This window comes from Salmo salar, chromosome 01 (assembly GCF_965601325.2).
Source record: "Salmo salar chromosome 01, fSalSal1, whole genome shotgun sequence".
NCBI lineage: Eukaryota > Metazoa > Chordata > Actinopteri > Salmoniformes > Salmonidae > Salmo > Salmo salar.
Window position 1 is genome coordinate 11,047,116 of NC_138291.1, and position 18,249 is coordinate 11,065,364.

At 41.1% G+C, this 18,249-nt stretch overlaps 1 protein-coding gene across 1 annotated transcript in view; it reads left to right on the forward strand.

The window, feature by feature from the left end:
* Nucleotides 1–17,111, forward strand: part of LOC106611855 (brain-enriched guanylate kinase-associated protein) — a 39,221-nt gene extending 22,110 nt beyond the window's left edge. Inside the window, exons 4-6 of the mRNA XM_014212492.3 lie at nt 8,915–9,022; nt 9,729–9,812; nt 14,060–17,111. Of these exons, the coding sequence (XP_014067967.3) occupies nt 8,915–9,022; nt 9,729–9,812; nt 14,060–15,643 (1,776 nt within the window). The 3' untranslated portion in view covers nt 15,644–17,111. The remainder of the gene's footprint in view (nt 1–8,914; nt 9,023–9,728; nt 9,813–14,059) is intronic.
* Nucleotides 17,112–18,249: the final 1,138 nt, after the last annotated feature.

Below are 18,249 nucleotides of genomic sequence, written 5' to 3' on the forward strand. Positions count from 1 at the left end.
TCATCCTTTTGTACTGATCACATTTTTACTAATACTGTAGAACTTTGTAGTAAAACTGTATCCATACCTATTGGATACAGTAATCACAATATAGTGGCTATATCCAGGAAAGCCAAAGTTCACAAAAATATTTTTCTGGGACTCTTATGTGGATGATGTTAAAAATATTTGTTGGTCTGATGCTACTAATAAGTAGCATCTAGACACTGCACTTGATGAATTTATGATATTGCTTCTTTCAATTATTGATAAACATGCACCTGTTAAGAAACTGACTGTTAGAACTGTTAAGGCTCCATGGATTGATGAGGAATGGAACAACTGCACATCTGACTGGCTGACATGCTAATTGAGAAATAATGTGACAACAAAAATAAAAATAAACTGTATTATGAAGCCAACATCAATGATGTAAAGAATGAGGGAAAAACAACCTTGGAGTACTTTAAATGAAATTATGGACAGGAGAAGGGCACTGAAAATGTACTGCACTGACACAAATGAATGATGATTGGTTGAAAGAAATTGATAATAAGAAGATTGTGGGAGCTGTACTGTTAGATTTCAGTGCAAAGTCATTCCGCTACCCAAAGCGGCCTTTACTGATTTTAACAGCAGACCTATTCGCTTGCTAACAGCTCTTAGCAAACTGTTGGAAAAAATGTGTTTAACCAAATACAATGCTTTTTCTCTGTAAACAAATTAACAAATTGACTTTCAGCATGCTTATAGAGAAGGGCACTCAACATGTACTGCACTGACACAAATGACTGATGATTGGTTGAAAGAAATTGATAATAAGAGGATTGTGGGAGCTGTACTGTTAGATTTCAGTGCAGCCTTATATTATTGATCATAACCTGTTGCTGAGAAAAATTACACTATCGGTCAAAAGTTTTAGAACACCAACTCATTCAAGGGTTTTTCTTTACTTGTACTATTTCTACATTGTATAATAATACTGAAGACATCAAAACTATGAACTAACACATATGGAATCATGTAGTAACCAAAAGAGTGTTAAACAAATAAAAATATATGTTATATTTTAGATTCTTCAAATAGCCACCCTTTTTCTTGATGACAGCTTTGCACACTCTTGGCATTCTCTCAACCAGCTTCATGAGGTAGTCACCTGGAACGCATTTCAATTAACAGGTGTGCCTTCTTAATCTGTAGGAGCGATCCATTTTTGTGAAAGGGGATGTGTACCTAATAAACTGTTCGGTGAGTGTATATTGTTATTCTGTCTCTCGCTGTTCAAATAAACCTACCATTAAAATTAAAAAATCAGCAGGGGATCAAATACTTTTTTCCCTCACTGTATAAATGTTTGCCAAAAATAATAATAAACTACAACAGAAATGCGTATTCAGACCCTTTGCTATGAGACTTGAAATTGAGCCAAGGTTTCAACCTGTTTCCATTGATCATCCTGGAGATGTTTCTACAACTTGATTGGAGTCCACCTGTGGTAAATTCAATTGATCGGACATGATTAGGAAAGGCACACACCTGTCTATATAAGGTCACACAGTTGACAGTGCATATCAGAGCAAAAACCAAGCCATAAGGTTGAAGGAATTGTACGTCGAGCTCCGAGACAGGATTGAGTCAAGGCACAGATCTGAGGAAGGTTACCACATTTGTTTTGCAACATTAAAGGGCCCAAAGAACACAGTGGCCTCCATCATTCTTAAATGGAAGAAGTTTGGAACCACCAAGACTCCTAGAGCTGGCTGCCAGCCAAACTGAGCAATCGGGGGAGAAAGGCCTTAGTCAGGGAGATGACCAAGATCCCGATGGTTATTCTGACAGAGCTCCAGAGTTCCTCTGCGGAGATGGGAGAACATTCCAGAAGGACAACCATCTCTGAAGCACTCCACCAATCAGGCCTTTATGGTAGAGTGCCCAGATGGAAGCCACTCCTCAGTAAAAGGCACATGACAGCCTGCTTGGAGTTTTCCAAAAAGGCACCTAAAGGACTCTCAGACCATGAGAAACAAGGTTCTCTGGTCTAATTAAACCAAGATTGAACTCTTTGGCCTGAATGCCAAGCGTCACGTCTGGAGGAAACCTGCCACCATCCCTACAGTGAAGCATGGTGGTGGCAGCATCATGCTATGGTGATGTTTTTCAGCTGCAGGGACTGGGTGACTTGTCAGGTTTGAGGCTGAATGGGCAAGAAAAAAGATTTAAGTGCCTTTGAACAGGGTATGGTAGTAGGTGCCAGGCGCACCGGTATGTGTCAAGAACTGCAACGCTGTTGGGTTTTTCAGCCAAGTTGACACAGCAGTGTTCCAACAGTTGTCTCAAGTTGGCTGGTTGGCTGGTGCTCGCTAAAAATCATTCTTTAACCTGTCTCTTCTCCTTCATCTATACTGATTGGAGTGGATTTTACAAGTGACTTCAATGGAGTCAATATAGGCCAGCATCTCTGTGGAATGCTTTCGACACCTTGTAAAGTCCATGCCTCGATGGAATTGAGGCTGTTCTGATTGAGGGTGTGTGTGTGCTTTCCTAGACCTCGACTAAGCAGGCAGCTCCCGGCCCTACTCACACTGCAGTGGGTGGTTCAGAGACACTTCATCCATAATAACAGTTCTCATCAGTGTGTGTTGCATTTCTGCGATGCTCACTAGTATGCCAGAAGTGCATGTTTTCTGAGTCACAGATTTCTCAAGGTGCCATTCACTGTGTTCTCATTAGTCAAAGCTTTTCAATGAAAACAAAGCATCATTCTGCTTTGTACAGCAAAAAGGTCACATGCTAGTTGAGTTTCCATTGTATTGATGTTGCTACTCGAGGTTCCAAAGATATCAGAGAGGATTTGATGATTTTCTGAAATGTTTGACTTGATCTTCTTAAATCATCCCTTCGTTTTTATCCCCCTGAGCCTCTTGCTCGTCTTCCCGTCTTCCCATTTGACCTACCCAGCATGCATTACCCCTTATCCATTAACTGGGCTTGTCGTCGATTGATGGAAATATCTCAAACAGCTATCAAACTGGACCTAGATTAAAGATATTAATTTCTTCAAAAACTACTGTCTCTCACCCTAAGAATTTAAATTGTGCCAAAAGGGGAAAAGAAAATCTAAAGAAAACCTAATGTTCAGTTGAAGCACATCAAACTTTTAATTAAATGACTTTTGTGTCACATATGGCCAGCCCTCTCCTTTAGGGACTTGTAGACATTTCACAAAATATTTTACCGATTGATCATTTAAAACTTTAGGGCAGGTGATTATTTATGAAATGGTTGAAATCCTTTTTTCTTAAGGTTAGAAATTGTGTTTTTTTCCACAGAAGCCTATATAATCTGGTTTTTCTCTCCCCGTCCCCAACTTGGGGCAGCAGTTAGCCTAGTGGTTAGAGCATTGGGCCAGTAACCAAAAGGTTGCTAGATGAAATCCCCAACTGACAAGGTAAAAATATGTTGTTCTGCCCCTGAAAAAGGCAGTTACTGTTCCTAGGCTGTCATTGTAAATACAAATTTGTTCTTAACTGACTTGCCTAGTAAAATAAACTAAAAACGTCCTTCCCCAACTTCAGTGTTGGCCTGGAGAAGATAGCAGCTCAGCGGAGACAGACAGCCATAAACGGCATGGGGAAATCATGATACCGCAGTCATTCAGAAACCAGTTTATTTCTCACCCAATACACAATTGTACTTATTAAACCCTCTCCTCTCAAAATCATTACAGGAAAACAGAACCCGGAAGTCAGACAAAGAACCGACCTTGTTTATCTTACTATTCCATTAGAATGTTACATAATACGGCGAGAGGAATCAATATCCGTTGGGTTTGTGCGAAACAGGGTACCATTTTGATTTGAAAGGTTGTCATGGAAACCGCTTCGCCAAATCCTGCGGCAGTGGTTGGATGGGAAGGTGAGGTGAGGGGAAACGTCTAATTGCCCTGTGCTTTGACCCTAATAACAGTCGGTCACAATTCGTGTCAATGGGACCTTCGGCATCGTTATATTGTACAGTAGGAAATGGAGCAGGACACGACTCAATCTAGGAGTCATTCTCGCTTCATTGTCACCCACGGAGCGTTCTATTCAGCAGAGAGGACAAAATGTAACCTTGGTCATTACAAATTGTTTGGTTGTTACCTTAGTCTATTCAGAGCCAATCTGGATGTAGATACAATAGCAATTTACGAGTGAGGTTGGTGTTATCTATTCTCATCATGTTTCCTCATCTCACGGTTTACGCAAGGAATGGCTGACTCAGATTTGATTAAAATGACGGTGCATGAGCCATTTGTCAATCTGATGTCAAGAGATAAAAGTTTTCATTGTTCCCTTGGGAGTGTAACATATAAATAAACCCACTGAAAAACACAGTTTAGCTCCAAATTGACAAGAATATCACAAGTGAGGGAGATAGATTACATCTGCATGTAAGAATACAATCTTTCAATATTCATCTATAAACCCAGTAGTGTTCTAGATTTGTCATATATGGGTGATTCCAAGGCGGCAGGAGCGGAAAATATTTTGGGTATCAGATTGTTTTGGCAATTTTCACATAAAAACTTAATTGGGAGGAAGGATGTTTGAAAAGCTTTATAGATTTGTATGACAAATCAATGTTGAGAAAATCATGATGAAAGTGGACATTTTAGACCCTTTTTAGATATAGTACATGCCTCCTGTAAGACCCTCTGATCTTTGAACTGTACATGAAACAGACAACATCTTGGTGTTAAGACTCCTTATAGTGTGCTCTAAAATATGGAGTATGTCTTGATTCTTAAATACAATTTTCCACATTCATTTATTAAACATTAACCCTTTACACTTGTGGGAATTGGTCTATATGGGTAGGGATACATTGAAATGTTTCTTACAGAAGAAATATGGAAAGCATATGCATGCCCATGGTAGCAATCAAAAGGCAAAGGTTTGGAGATTACAGGAATGAATGTTATTTTTACTGTGCTTTTCGCCACATTTGTTGATTACTAAATCTGAAAATACTCTGGATAAATTCAGTAACATGCTAAGAATATTCATGGTGAATTTGGGGTAGATGTAACATAAGACAATAAAATGACAAGGGTTTGAGTGAGAGGTCTAACTGGAGTCTCCAAGTGGACACACACCTCTCCAAAGTGTACACAGTTTCTATGTCATTTCAATGCAATTTTATGACTCAAAGAAGAGTCTTCAACTGTAAGGTGCTATTTTAAGTTCTCTTAGCTGTGCTATTGAGGAACTAGAGCAAGCGCACTTTAAGTTGTATTCTTTTGAAAACAGCTCTGCATCCCCACTTTTACACGATGTTTACACATTCCAAAAATGGTCCATTATAAATCGCAATCAGCGGGTGGACATCGATTTGAAAGCATGTTCTATTGCCAACATGGCTAGCGAAGTTACAAAATATGATCTTACAGTGTTAGGCAATTCAGAGAAGCAGATCGTAATTTTGGTGTGCATAGAATAGTCACGACTTGTGCATTCAGATGTATGTTCCCGCCAAAGTTCTCACAATACAACAAACATAGGCTCATTCTGTTCAGAGTATGACGCTATGTCATATTATAACTTTACATCAAACATAGTGATCATAAACGTTGACACTGTACTGTATATGACATGAGTTTTATGATATGGACATGTGAAGTGCACATTTGGACTAATGGATGTTTGGCTTGCTTGTAGGACATCAAAGCAGTATTTATTGTAATCCTTAACGTCTCATCTTTCAAAATACATAGAGTCTTCTTTATTTACAGCATTTCCCTCACTCAGACAACAAATAATGTGCAAAAGTTGCCCAATTAGCAGGAGGGAGGGAGGCATCTTGTCGCAAGCGGTGTTCAAGTTCAGAACAGCTGTCAGTCAAAACCAATACTGTGCTGTGAAGCGGTTGTTTTAAGACATACTGTTTGTAAAAACACAGTGAATGGGAAAATGGATTCAAAGGGAACTCGCAATCCTAAAGAAGAGCTGTGATTTGTTATTAATTTATTCAACATGATTATTATTTTTTGGTCTAATAAACAATGTCTAATATTTTAGACATTGTTCGTAAAAATATACTGTTCAAACATCTCAGAGTGAGCTCTGGTACTTTTAATGATATGACCCATTTTATATAGAAATTGACATTACAGGTCATTAAAACTTCTTCTGGATCTGTGTCCCGTCCACGGGACGGTTGAGCTAACGTAGGCTAATGTGATTAGCATGACGTTGTATGTAACAAGAACATTTCCCAAGACATAGACATATCTGGTATTGGCAGAAAGCTTAAATTCTTGTTAATCTAACTGCACTGTCCAATTTACAGTAGCTATTACAGTGAAAGAATACCATGCTATTGTTTGAGGAGAGTGCACAATTTTGATCATGAAAAGTTATTAATAAACAAATTAGGCACATTCAGGCAGTCCTGATTTCAACATTTTGAACAGAAATGCATTGGGTTTTTTTCTTTGTATTATCTTTTACCAGATCTATTGTGTTATGTTCTACATTCCTTTCACATTTGAAAATGTTAACCTCTTAGAGGTTAATGTGAACATGTGTATTTCAGAATCTAGACATATTCGATATGTTAGAGCACACTAAGGAGGATAATGACACCAAGATGTTGTCTGTATCATGTACGGTTCACAGATCATAGGGTCTTACAGGAGGTATGTACAGGTCTAAAAAAGGCCTACAATTGCCAATTTCATCATGATTTTCAAAAAAATACAGTAGTTTGTGATGGGCCTCGGGGGACCCCTACAAGCTAATGAGCAGTCATTCTGACTGCAACATTCTAACAGTATTATCAATACATTTCAGATACGCTACAAAAATAATAATTTGGTTGTGTTTATGAAGGCCTTGGGTAACAGAATACGATTTGTATTTTATTTTAAATAACACAATAGCATTTTCATTAGTTTATGTTACTGTAGGCTACATGTAAAAACAAAAAACAAAACAAGTCAAGGGTTCAATCAATTTTATTTGTGGAGTGTCTTTGTTAGAATTATGAAACCGAATGCATATGTTTGGAACACGGTAACAGCTCCTTTTTAAAACAACAAAAAAATACAAAGAAATACCCCAACCACCAAGACGCACGGTCAAGTGTACAAATGATGAAAACATCAGTAGCATAAACAACATTATAAGCGCCAAGTGTTCTTGATAAATAGTGAAACTCAGCACGAAAGCAATAATGGCATTATGATGAATATACAGTGGGTATAGAAAGTCACCACCCTCTTTCAAAATGTTCACCATTTGTTGCCTAACAGCCTGAAATGAAAACACATAAAATTATACTTTTTCCGGCATTATTTACACACAGCCCGCCCTGTTCTTCATTCACAATTGGTGATTACATAATAACATCAACCTCATCAGACCCCTTGACTTTTTCCACATTTTGATACGTTACAGGCTTATTCTAATGGATAAAAAAATTATCCTAAGCAATATACACAATCTACCCAATCTACACAATCTGTGCCAAGCTTGTAGCCTCATTCCCAAGAGGACTCAAGGCTTTAATCGCTGCCAAAGGTGCTTCAACAAAGTATTGAGTAAAGGATCTGAATACTCATATAAATGTGATATTTCAGTTTTTTTATTTTTTATAAATTAGCAAAAAATTATAAAAACCTGTTTTTGCTTTGTCATTATGCGTGTAGATTGATGAGGGGGAAAAAACAATTTAATACATTTCTGAATAAAGCTGTAATGTAACAAAATGTGGAAAAAGTCAAGGGGTCTGAATACTTTCCGAAGGCACTGTATGTGTGAAATTAGTTTCGATATAGTTCATGTTCACGTTCGAGGCAATTATCTGGGAAATTATTAGCTGTACACTGCACTTTCAACTGTCGGAAGAATGAGCGGAGCAAGCCCTACTGTCGGGAGAAGGGGGGGCAACAGGGGAAAACCATTAGAAAAATTACATGCACTCCTGAAACTGGTTATAACTCTGGTTCTGTTTGTGAAATTAAGATTCTAACACTGACAGTGTGTTATAGAGACTTATTTAGGAAAAGTCAAAGACTTAAAAAATGGCAGAGTAATAAAAAAAATTGACCAGTCATAATGACTGCTTTAGCCGTTCTAGTGTTCATTTCCTATTTGAGAATAGGAATGAATGAGACCGCCAAAGACCAACCAGAGTGAAATATGATTACAATGTGGAACGTCATAGGAATGAATGAGACCACCAAAGACCAACCAGAGTGAAATATGATTACAATGTGGAACGTCATAGGAATGAATGAGACTGCCAAAGCAACATCACAGAGCTGATTAATAAGAGGCTTACAGAAGGGATTTGGATATCAATATCAACCTATTGCTTAAACTGACATTAATTGACTTCTATTTAATTTATCTCCCACCCCTGTATTTCAAAACAATTGTGACTATTGTGCGTTGGGGACTTGATGATGCATCCTTTGTCAAATCCTGCCACACAACAGGATGTTGAAAATTATTGGGTGAGGGGAGAAAGCATTTAGTAACCGTTTATTGTTTGAGGCTAAATCACAGGAAATACTAAGGTGTCAGGTTTCGGGGTCAAAAAATGACAGTCACTGCAACCGCAATACAAGAAGCTTTAATTTCTCAGGACTCCAAGATTGCTACTTTCTCTCACCCTGGCAGCGTAATTGATTTGATATGGGCCATGGCCAATGTAATCTTCCTTTAATTACGACCTGCTACTGGCAGAGAAAGAGCGTGAACACTGACTGACTGGCTGCTCTCCACCTCTTCTCTCGTTTGCTTTCTCCTGCTTTCCTTTGAATTTCTCTTCCTCTCCTTTCACTTCTCCTTTCACCTCTCCTTTCACTTCCCCTTCTCCCTCTTCCTGGTCTCTCAAATCCTAATTTCCTCTCTTTCTCTCCTCTTTCCACCTCTCCCGTCTGATTTAGTCCCAGCACCATGAGGATGAGAAAAGAGCGCTGAGTCGAGAGATCATCGTCCTCAACAATCACCTCATGGAGGCCAAGATCACCATTGAAAAGCTCAGAGAGGACAATGTGAGTATATAGCCAGCCATTGCGCAAAAATGAGTTTTTGAAGTGATTCACTGAAAAAACGACACACCCAATTAGACCAATGCCTGGTGATGGCCTTGCCATCCGTGCCAACTCTAACATGAACGTAAAAATCGCATTGTACATTTTCATCATCACAACTTCTTCATTCTTTAAAGTGCTAGAGTAAGATGTACAGTAGTGACCCTCAAATCGATAGGGGCCTGATCAGAAAAACGAGCACAATTTATTTTCTGGGCGGATGGATTTGTTCGGTAATTGATAGTGTGTTTGTTCCTTTGATTGTGTTCTCTCTAAGCGGAGGCTTGCCTTGTGAGACCCTCAACTTTAAATGGAAGTCAACTTTTGGGGTTGTCACAAGAGACATGAGGGGGAAGAACAGATATAGACTAGTAATCAATTTGTAATATCACTTTTGGGGACATTGTTTTTTGTTTGTCAAGCATTGTTGTGTACGCGAACGCCACATGCTGAAATTACTGTTTGGTCCCATTCTACTCTGATGTACAAATACCATGCAATTACATGGAATTTAAATGTATTTGTATATAACTGCAAAGTAATTATTGTAGTAACCTATTTGAAATAGATTTAAGTCAGTTACTCCCATTATAATTAATACTGTTCTTAAGTCTGCATGGCACCCCAACCTATGACTCAACAACAGTGTCTATCTTTCCCATGCCAGGACCTGTACAGAAAGGACTGTAACCTGGCAGCACAGCTCCTACAGTGCTCCAAGTCACACCACAGAGGCCACAAGCTATCTGAGGTGAATTCTGATCTGCTCTACACTCACTGACCGCTAACAAACAGCCCTGTCTCAAATGCTCTTCTGTCAGGCTCTTGATGGCCACTTAATTTTCCCCTTGTTGATTTGACCATACAACTGAGCACAACAGAGGACAACCTGTCTCCAACAACATCTAGTCCACACAAAGGGGAAGTAGGAAGTGAAGCATGAGCAAAAATTCTCATAAATTCTCTTAGAAATGCCTCACAAACATGGGACGATTTTTTCAACGTAATGTCATGCATATATGGGCCAAGTAGCTATGCAACTACAGCATGAAATTGAAGGAGTTATTGAAATACAGTAAGATACCAGGGACCACAGCGGTTGTTATCGATTGACTCATTCAGCTGTCCATAATCACACTCATATTTTCATACTGAAATAACAGTGATTGGTTTTTGAAAGCACGTCCCTCCGAGTCAACTGAAACGTGAGACGCAGTACTAGTGAAGAATGTCAATGACCATTTCCAGAGAATTGACGAATCCGTGTGAAAAAAAACAAAAAACAAACGGTGAATATAGCTGAGCGCGATCAAAGGGATGCTGCATGATTCTCATTGGGACTTAACTCTGCTAATTACCAGCCAGATAAATTGATCGGTTTGCAGATGAGCCCCCTCAGGAAAGCTGCTGAACACGGCATGTTGGAGGCGCGTGTTAACCCTGCAGTCTCACCTGCTTCCCCACTCAATTCTCAATGGGGTAGGCAGGCTGCTAAAAATACCTGCTGAAGTCGGAAGTTTACATACACTTAGGTTGGAGTCATTAAAACTCGTTTTTCAACTACTCCATTAATTTCTTGTTAACAAACCATAGTTTTGGCAAGTCGGTTAGGACATCTACTTTGTACATAACACAAGTCATTTTTCAAACAATTGTTTATAGACAGATTATTTCACTTATAATTCACTGTATCACAATTCCAGTGGGTCGGAAGTTTACATACACTAAGTTGACTGTGTCTTTAAACAGCTTGGGAAATTCCAGAAAATTATGTCATGGCTTTAGAAGCTTCTGATAGGCTAATTGAAATCATTTGAGTCAATTGGCGGTCTACCTGTGGATGTATTTCAAGGCCTACCTTCAAACAGTGCCTCTTTGCTTGACATCATGGGAAAATCAAAAGAAATCAGACAAGACCTCAGGAAAAAAATTGGAGAACTCCACAAGTCTGGTTCATCCTTGGGGGCAATTTCCAAACACCTGAAGGTACCACGTTCATCGGTACAAACAATAGTATGCAAGTATAAACACCATGGGACCACGCAGCCGTCATACCGCTCAGGAAGGAGACGCGTTCTGTCTCCTAGAGATGAACATACTTTGGTGCAAAAAGTGCAAATCAATCCCAGAACAACAGCAAAGGACCTTGTGAAGATGCTGGAGGAAACAGGTACAAAAGTATCTATATCCACACTAAAACGAGTCCTATATCGACATAAGCTGAAAGGCCACTCAGCAAGGAAGAAGCCACTGCTCCAAAACCGCCACAAAAAAACAGACTACGGTTTGCAACTGCACATGGGGACAAAGATTGTACTTTTTGGAGAAATGTCCTCTGGTCTGATGAAACAAAAATAGAACTGTTTGGCCATAATGACTATCGTTATGTTTGGAGGAAAAAAGGGCAGGCTTGCAAGCCGAAGAACACCATCCCAACCATGAAGCACTTGGGTGGCAGCATCATGTTGTGGGGGTGCTTTGCTGCAGGAGGACTGATGTACTTCACAAAATAGATGGCATCATGAGGCAGGAAAATTATGATGTGGATATATTGAAGCAACATCTCAAGACATCAGTCAGGAAGTTAAAGCTTGGTCGCAAACGGGTCTTCCAAATGGACAATGACCCCAAGCATACTTCCAAAGTTGTGGCAAAATGGCTTAAGGACAACAAAGTCAAGGTATTGGAGTGGCCATCACAAAGCCCTGACCTCAATCCTATAGAAAATTTGTGGGCAAAACTGAAAAAACGTGTGCGAGCAAGGAGGCCTACAAACCTGACTCAGTTACAGATTCACCCAACTTATTGTGGGAAGCTTGTGGAAGGCTCCTTGCTCCAATTTAAAGGCAATGCTACCAAATACTAATTGAGTGTATGTAAACTTCTGACCCACAGAGAATGTGATGAAAGAAATAATAGCTGAAATAAATCATTCTCTCTACTATTACTCTGACGTTTCACATTCTTAAAATAAAGTGGTGATCCTAACTGACCTAAGACAGATAATTTTTTCTATGATTAAATGTCAGGAATTGTGAAAAACTGCGTTAAAATGTATTTGGCAAAGGTGTACGTAAACTTCCAACTTCAACTGTTGCTCCGTACTTCAAACAATAATGTTTTTTTTCTGCCGAGTGTCTATTGTCAACCAAAAAGCAACTTTGGGTACTTTTTCTCTCTTTTTTTTTTACCTGTAGCTCTGTGTTTGATAGTGAAGGGAAGAAAGGGAAGGGAAGAGACAGGAGACACAGAGAGCAGGGGAGAGGAGACACAGAGAGCAAGGGACAGTCGTATGCACTGTTAGCAGAGTGGACAGTTGTATGTAATGTTAGCAGAGGGGACAGTTGTACGTAATGTTAGCAGAGAGGACAGTTGTACGTAATGTTAGCAGAGGGGACAGTTGTACGTAATGTTAGCAGAGGGGACAGTTGTATGTAATGTTAGCAGAGGGGACAGTTGTACGTAATGTTAGCAGAGGGGACAGTTGTACGTAATGTTAGCAGAGAGGACAGTTGTACGTAATGTTAGCAGAGGGGACAGTTGTACGTAATGTTAGCAGAGGGGACAGTTGTATGTAATGTTAGCAGAGGGGACAGTTGTATGTAATGTTAGCAGAGGGGACAGTTGTATGTAATGTTAGCCGAGGGGACAGTTGTATGTAATGTTAGCAGAGGGGACAGTTGTATGTAATGTTAGCAGAGGGGACAGTTGTACGTAATGTTAGCAGAGGGGACAGTTGTATGTAATGTTAGCAGAGGGGACAGTTGTATGTAATGTTAGCAGAGGGGACAGTTGTACGTAATGTTAGCAGAGGGGACAGTCGTATGTAATGTTAGCAGAGGGGACAGTTGTATGTAATGTTAGCAGAGGGGACAGTTGTATGTAATGTTAGCAGAGGGGACAGTTGTATGTAATGTTAGCAGAGGGGACAGTTGTACGTAATGTTAGCAGAGGGGACAGTTGTACGTAATGTTAGCAGAGGGGACAGTTGTACGTAATGTTAGCAGAGGGGACAGTTGTACGTAATGTTAGCAGAGGGGACAGTTGTACGTAATGTTAGCAGAGAGGACAGTTGTACGTAATGTTAGCAGAGGGGACAGTTGTACGTAATGTTAGCAGAGTGGACAGTTGTATGTAATGTTAGCAGAGGGGACAGTTGTACGTAATGTTAGCAGAGGGGACAGTCATACGTAATGTTAGCAGAGGGGACAGTTGTACGTAATGTTAGCAGAGGGGACAGTTGTATGTAATGTTAGCAGAGGGGACAGTTGTACGTAATGTTAGCAGAGAGGACAGTTGTACGTAATGTTAGCAGAGGGGACAGTTGTATGTAATGTTAGCCGAGGAGGGAGTTGTGTGTGTTTGCGCGCGCGCGGGGGGGGGGGGTGTGTGTGTGTGTGTGTGTGTGTGTGTGTGTGTGTGTGTGTGTGTGTGTGTGTGTGTGTGTGTGTGTGTGTGTGTGTGTGTGTGTATTGATGTACCTGTGTCCATGCTGATGGATGTAACCCAGAACTCAGCGAAGTTAACAACTGAGGTATAAGAAGAAAGCTCCTAGATAAAGCACAGGAGCGGAGGGGTTGCGAAAGTCCCACCGGGTCTCCGAGCTGGACTGAGTAAACACACGAGGATAAATTACTTCTCTAAACTCAAACTCTAGATTGGAGCCTAGGGAACATGGTTGATAAAACAACTGTGTGGATGTGGCGAGCATTCCATAATGGCGAGTTTGTGAATATGTATGCGGAAATATGATAGTGGTTGTCAGACAGCATGGTCAATTAAGGAATGTTTCGTTGTCGATAAAGTTTTGCTGGAAAAATCGCTGAAACATGGCTTTGTTAGAGTAGTAGTCCTCCTTTCTGTTATTTATTGCTGTCATTTCTGAATCAACTTCTCTTCAGTGAACTCCCATTTATTCATGTTTGTCTATCCATGTCTTTCTTCTTTCTGTCTTTTAATATTTATCCTCAACGCCCCTTTCTACGTCTCTCTCTCCAGCTGCCCATTGACTTCCAGGAGCGGGTGAGCTCCCACATGGAGAAGCAAGGCCGCGGCGTCACCATGGCGCTGTGCCACTCGCCCTACTCTGATGCTGTGCCCACCGCCGTCATCGCCAAGGTGCTAGAGAAGCCGGAGCCGGGCAGCAGCTGCCCCAACACCCGTTCGCCCAGCCCCCAGCCATTGGAGGATGAGGGCCATGACCAGAACTTTGTGCCCACTAGCGTGGGCGGCGGCACCGAAAGCCTCCAGCGCCGCACAGCTTACCGTACATCGGACCTGTACTGCAGCGACACAGCCCTCTACTGCCCCGAGCGCTGGCAGGAGCGCAGACAGAGCGTGGACGTCCATGCCCGCCCCATGGGTCTCCTCCTCCAGGCCCAGAACTCCACAGACTCCAACCCCGAGGAGGAAGCCTTCCATTCGGGTAACTTCTCCCATCACGGGGCCCCCTCCTTCCATGGAGAGTTTGCCGTGGGCTCCTTGAGGGCCTCTAGCTCCTACTCCAGCTTCAGTCAGGCGTCGGAAGACGAGAAGGGCGGGGAAGGCTGCGGCGGTGGCCCCAGCAGCACCATGTCCTCCTCCCACCAGGGGCTCTACATGGACTGGCGGGATGGGGGTTACGGCGAGCGAAAGAGCACCTCCTCCTATGAGAAGGACAGCCCTCCTGGCCACAGTGTCTTCCCCAAGTCCCACAGCTTCCAGCATATGGCAATGCCGCCTTCCCCCAACCCTGCGAAAGGCAGCGGTGGCTCTTCACCGGCATACGTATGCACAGCATCCTGCGGCTACAGTGAGCCGTACCACTCGCCACTTATCACATCGTCACACAGCGTGGGCTCAGCCCAGGGAGGAGGAGGAGGACCCCGGGGTGCGGAGCGCTCCGATAGTCAGGCCAGCATGGTCAGCATGGGTGTCCCCACCGAGGAGGAACTGACTGGACGCTGGAGGCAGCTGAGCGTAGAGGACATCAACTCGTACTCCTTCAACCGCAACCCGGGCCGTGTGTCTCCCTACAGCTTCTCCGAGCAGCACTTTGCCATGGGCCCGGCCAAGATTAAACTTGGGCCTCTCTACAGCAGCTTCCAGGAGGGGGACGACAATGTCTTCCTCCACAGCCATGTGATGGACCAGTGTTTGGCTGCTGCCGCCGGTGGTGGCCTCTCACCCAGCCCCAGTCCCAGTCCCAAACACCCCAGCCTGGGCCTGCGGGGCAAGCCGGACAATCCCCCGCCCCTGTACAGAGCCAAGGTAGACAGCCAGGACTCAGAGTGCAGCCTGCAGTTCCTCTCAGGGAGCCTTAAGGATAAGGAGAGTGGGGCTGCTGGAGCGGCAGGGGGGAGCATGAACAAGGAATACGTGGACGTGAGCCCCAACAGCTCAGCTGAGTCCGTACACCACCAAAGCTCCCTGGAAGCCTCCAGTCTGCAGCACTACCAGAGGGAGAGAATGAGGCCCAGCCCTAGCCCTGCACTTCCCAAAAAGAGTTCTCAACAATACCAAAAATTTGGAAGTACAGGAACAGGACTGAGCAGGAAGGACAGTCTGACCAAGGCCCAGCTGTACGGCACCCTCCTGAATTGAACCGCTCAGTAACTGACAGGTATAATGCATTATGATGTGGTTATAATGCATTATGATGCGGTTATAATGCATTATGATGCAGTTATAATGCATTGTAAGACTTGTCATAAGCACGTATGACCCCCTTAGAAATTCTTAATATTATCTCAATGACTAAATGATAGCAATTTTGAAAATGTGTTTCATAAAAGGACTTAACAAACTGTAAACCTTGTAATAAGACATGAAAGCTCATACGTGCTTACAACAAGTAATAAAGCATTATACCTGCCGGCTTGAAGTAGTGTTACCAACAGCTTCTCCTCTTATGCATGATGATTGTGTAGGTCTCCATGTTTCCTGTGGCAAACACACAGTTGGTGTGGATGTGAGATGTTCTTGTAATCCGGCGAAGGCACGTTTCAAGCTGTATGAGAAGCTACACAGCTGTTGTTGTTGTTTTGGCTGTTTGTTTATGTCATGATGCGGTGTAGTTATCAGAGATAACAGCCACTAGATTTCCGTACCGTTTCTTACAGTATATCATCCCTTAGTCTCTCAGACAGCCATTCAGCAAGCTCAAAGCTATTTTGTGGAAGGCTCATAAATCAAATTATCCCTTAACAATGACAGTATTGAGGCAGTAACTACTCTACATATACTATTAGCATTTGAAGTATGTCAGTAAAACATGCCATTTAGTACCAAGCACATTGGTATCCTTTAGTACCAAGCATAACACGTCCCATTCATTTGGGCAACAGACTGACTATTAGAACTTCATTAGCATGGCATAACACCAACTAAAGGCTATCCATTATGTATATGATGTCCTGCTTCCAAGGCCTCATTTTCTCATCGACAAACTGCATGTTAATTATGCATATATGAATGGACTGGTTCTTCTAGGCGGCAAGTCATGGATAGCTCCTGAACATTAGAGAGGCACGACAGAAATAAATGTTCCTTTCTCTCACTCAATTAGCATATTTATACTTAGGAGGAACACGTCTGAGAAATAAATTCAGCATGTATTGGAATTAGATAAATCAAAGGCAGATTTAAAATACATATACTGTCGGTAACACAATATCAAAGACATAGTATACATGTAAATACAACAACTGTAAAGTTGGTGGCGCAATATGGGGTATTTTCCTGCCGCTAATACTAACAATATAAAGGAATATATTTACAATATGATTGGCAGGAAAGTACACCCACAGAGCAGACATTGACAAGAGATAAATGATTTAAAAAGTTGCACAGCAGGTTGTCCAATATTCCATGTATCCAGGCTAGTGTTACTCTGTATGAATATTTCATGTAGGAATTTGGCCCAAAGCACCCAACGTTTTAATGCCCAAATTGGAAAAGAGCATGAATTCAATGCTGTTGCTTGAATTCATGAATACCCAACAACTAGTAAGTACATTTTGCCTTAATTCTGTTCAGTAGCTAGTCTACTCCTTTACTACAAGTCTGACAGTGGTGTGTATATATATATATATATATATATATATATATATATATATATATATATATATATATATATGAGTGTATGTATATGTATACAGTGCCTATAGAAAGTCTACAACCCCCCTTGGATTTCATCAAATGTTATTGTCTTACAAAGTGACATTAAACATGATATAATTGTATTTTTTTTTGGTCAACAATCCACACAAAATATTCTCATCTCAAAAGTGTTTTTGTTGTTGTTGATTAATGAAAAAAAAATACTAATACACCTTGATTGATAAGTATTCACCCCCCTGAGTCAATATGTGATAGAAATACCTTTGGCAGTGATTACAGTTGTGAGTCTTCTTGGGTAACTCTCATAAGAGCTTTGCATACCTGGATTGTGCAATATTTGCACATTATTCTTTTCAAAATCCTTCAAGCTCTGTCATGGTGTTGGGTATCATTGCTAGACAACCATTTTCAAGTCTTGCAATAGATTTTCCTAAACTGTATTCCTTCGCTGTGTTTTTTGTTGTTGTTGCAATATTACTTTAGTGCCTTGGTACATATATATGCATGTATTGGAATATTTTCATTCTGTATATTTGTTTTCTTCTTTTCACTCTGTAATTTACAGTTGAAGTCGTAAGTTTACATACACTTAGGTTGGAGTCATTAAAACTCGTTTTTCAACCACTCCACAAATTTCTTGTTAACAAACTATAGTTTTGGCAAGTCGGTTAGGACATCTACTTTCTGCATGACACAAGTAATTTTTCTACCAATAGTTTACAGACAGATTATTTCACTTCTAATTCACTGTATCACAAAATTCACCCAACATATTGTGGGAACCTTGTGGAAGGCTACCTGAAACGTTTGACCCAAGTTAAACCATTTAAAGGCAATGCTACCAAGTACTAATTGAGTGTAAGTAAACTTCTGGCCCACTGGGAATGTGATGAAAGAAATAAAAGCTGAAATAAATCATTCTCTCTACTATTATTCTGACATTTCACATTCTTAAAATAAAGTGGTGATCCTAACTGACCTAAGACAGGGAATTTTTACTAGGATTAAATGTCAGGAATTGTGAAAAACTGAGTTTAAATGTATTTGGCTAAGGTGTATGTAAACTTCTGACTTCGACTGTAGGTCAT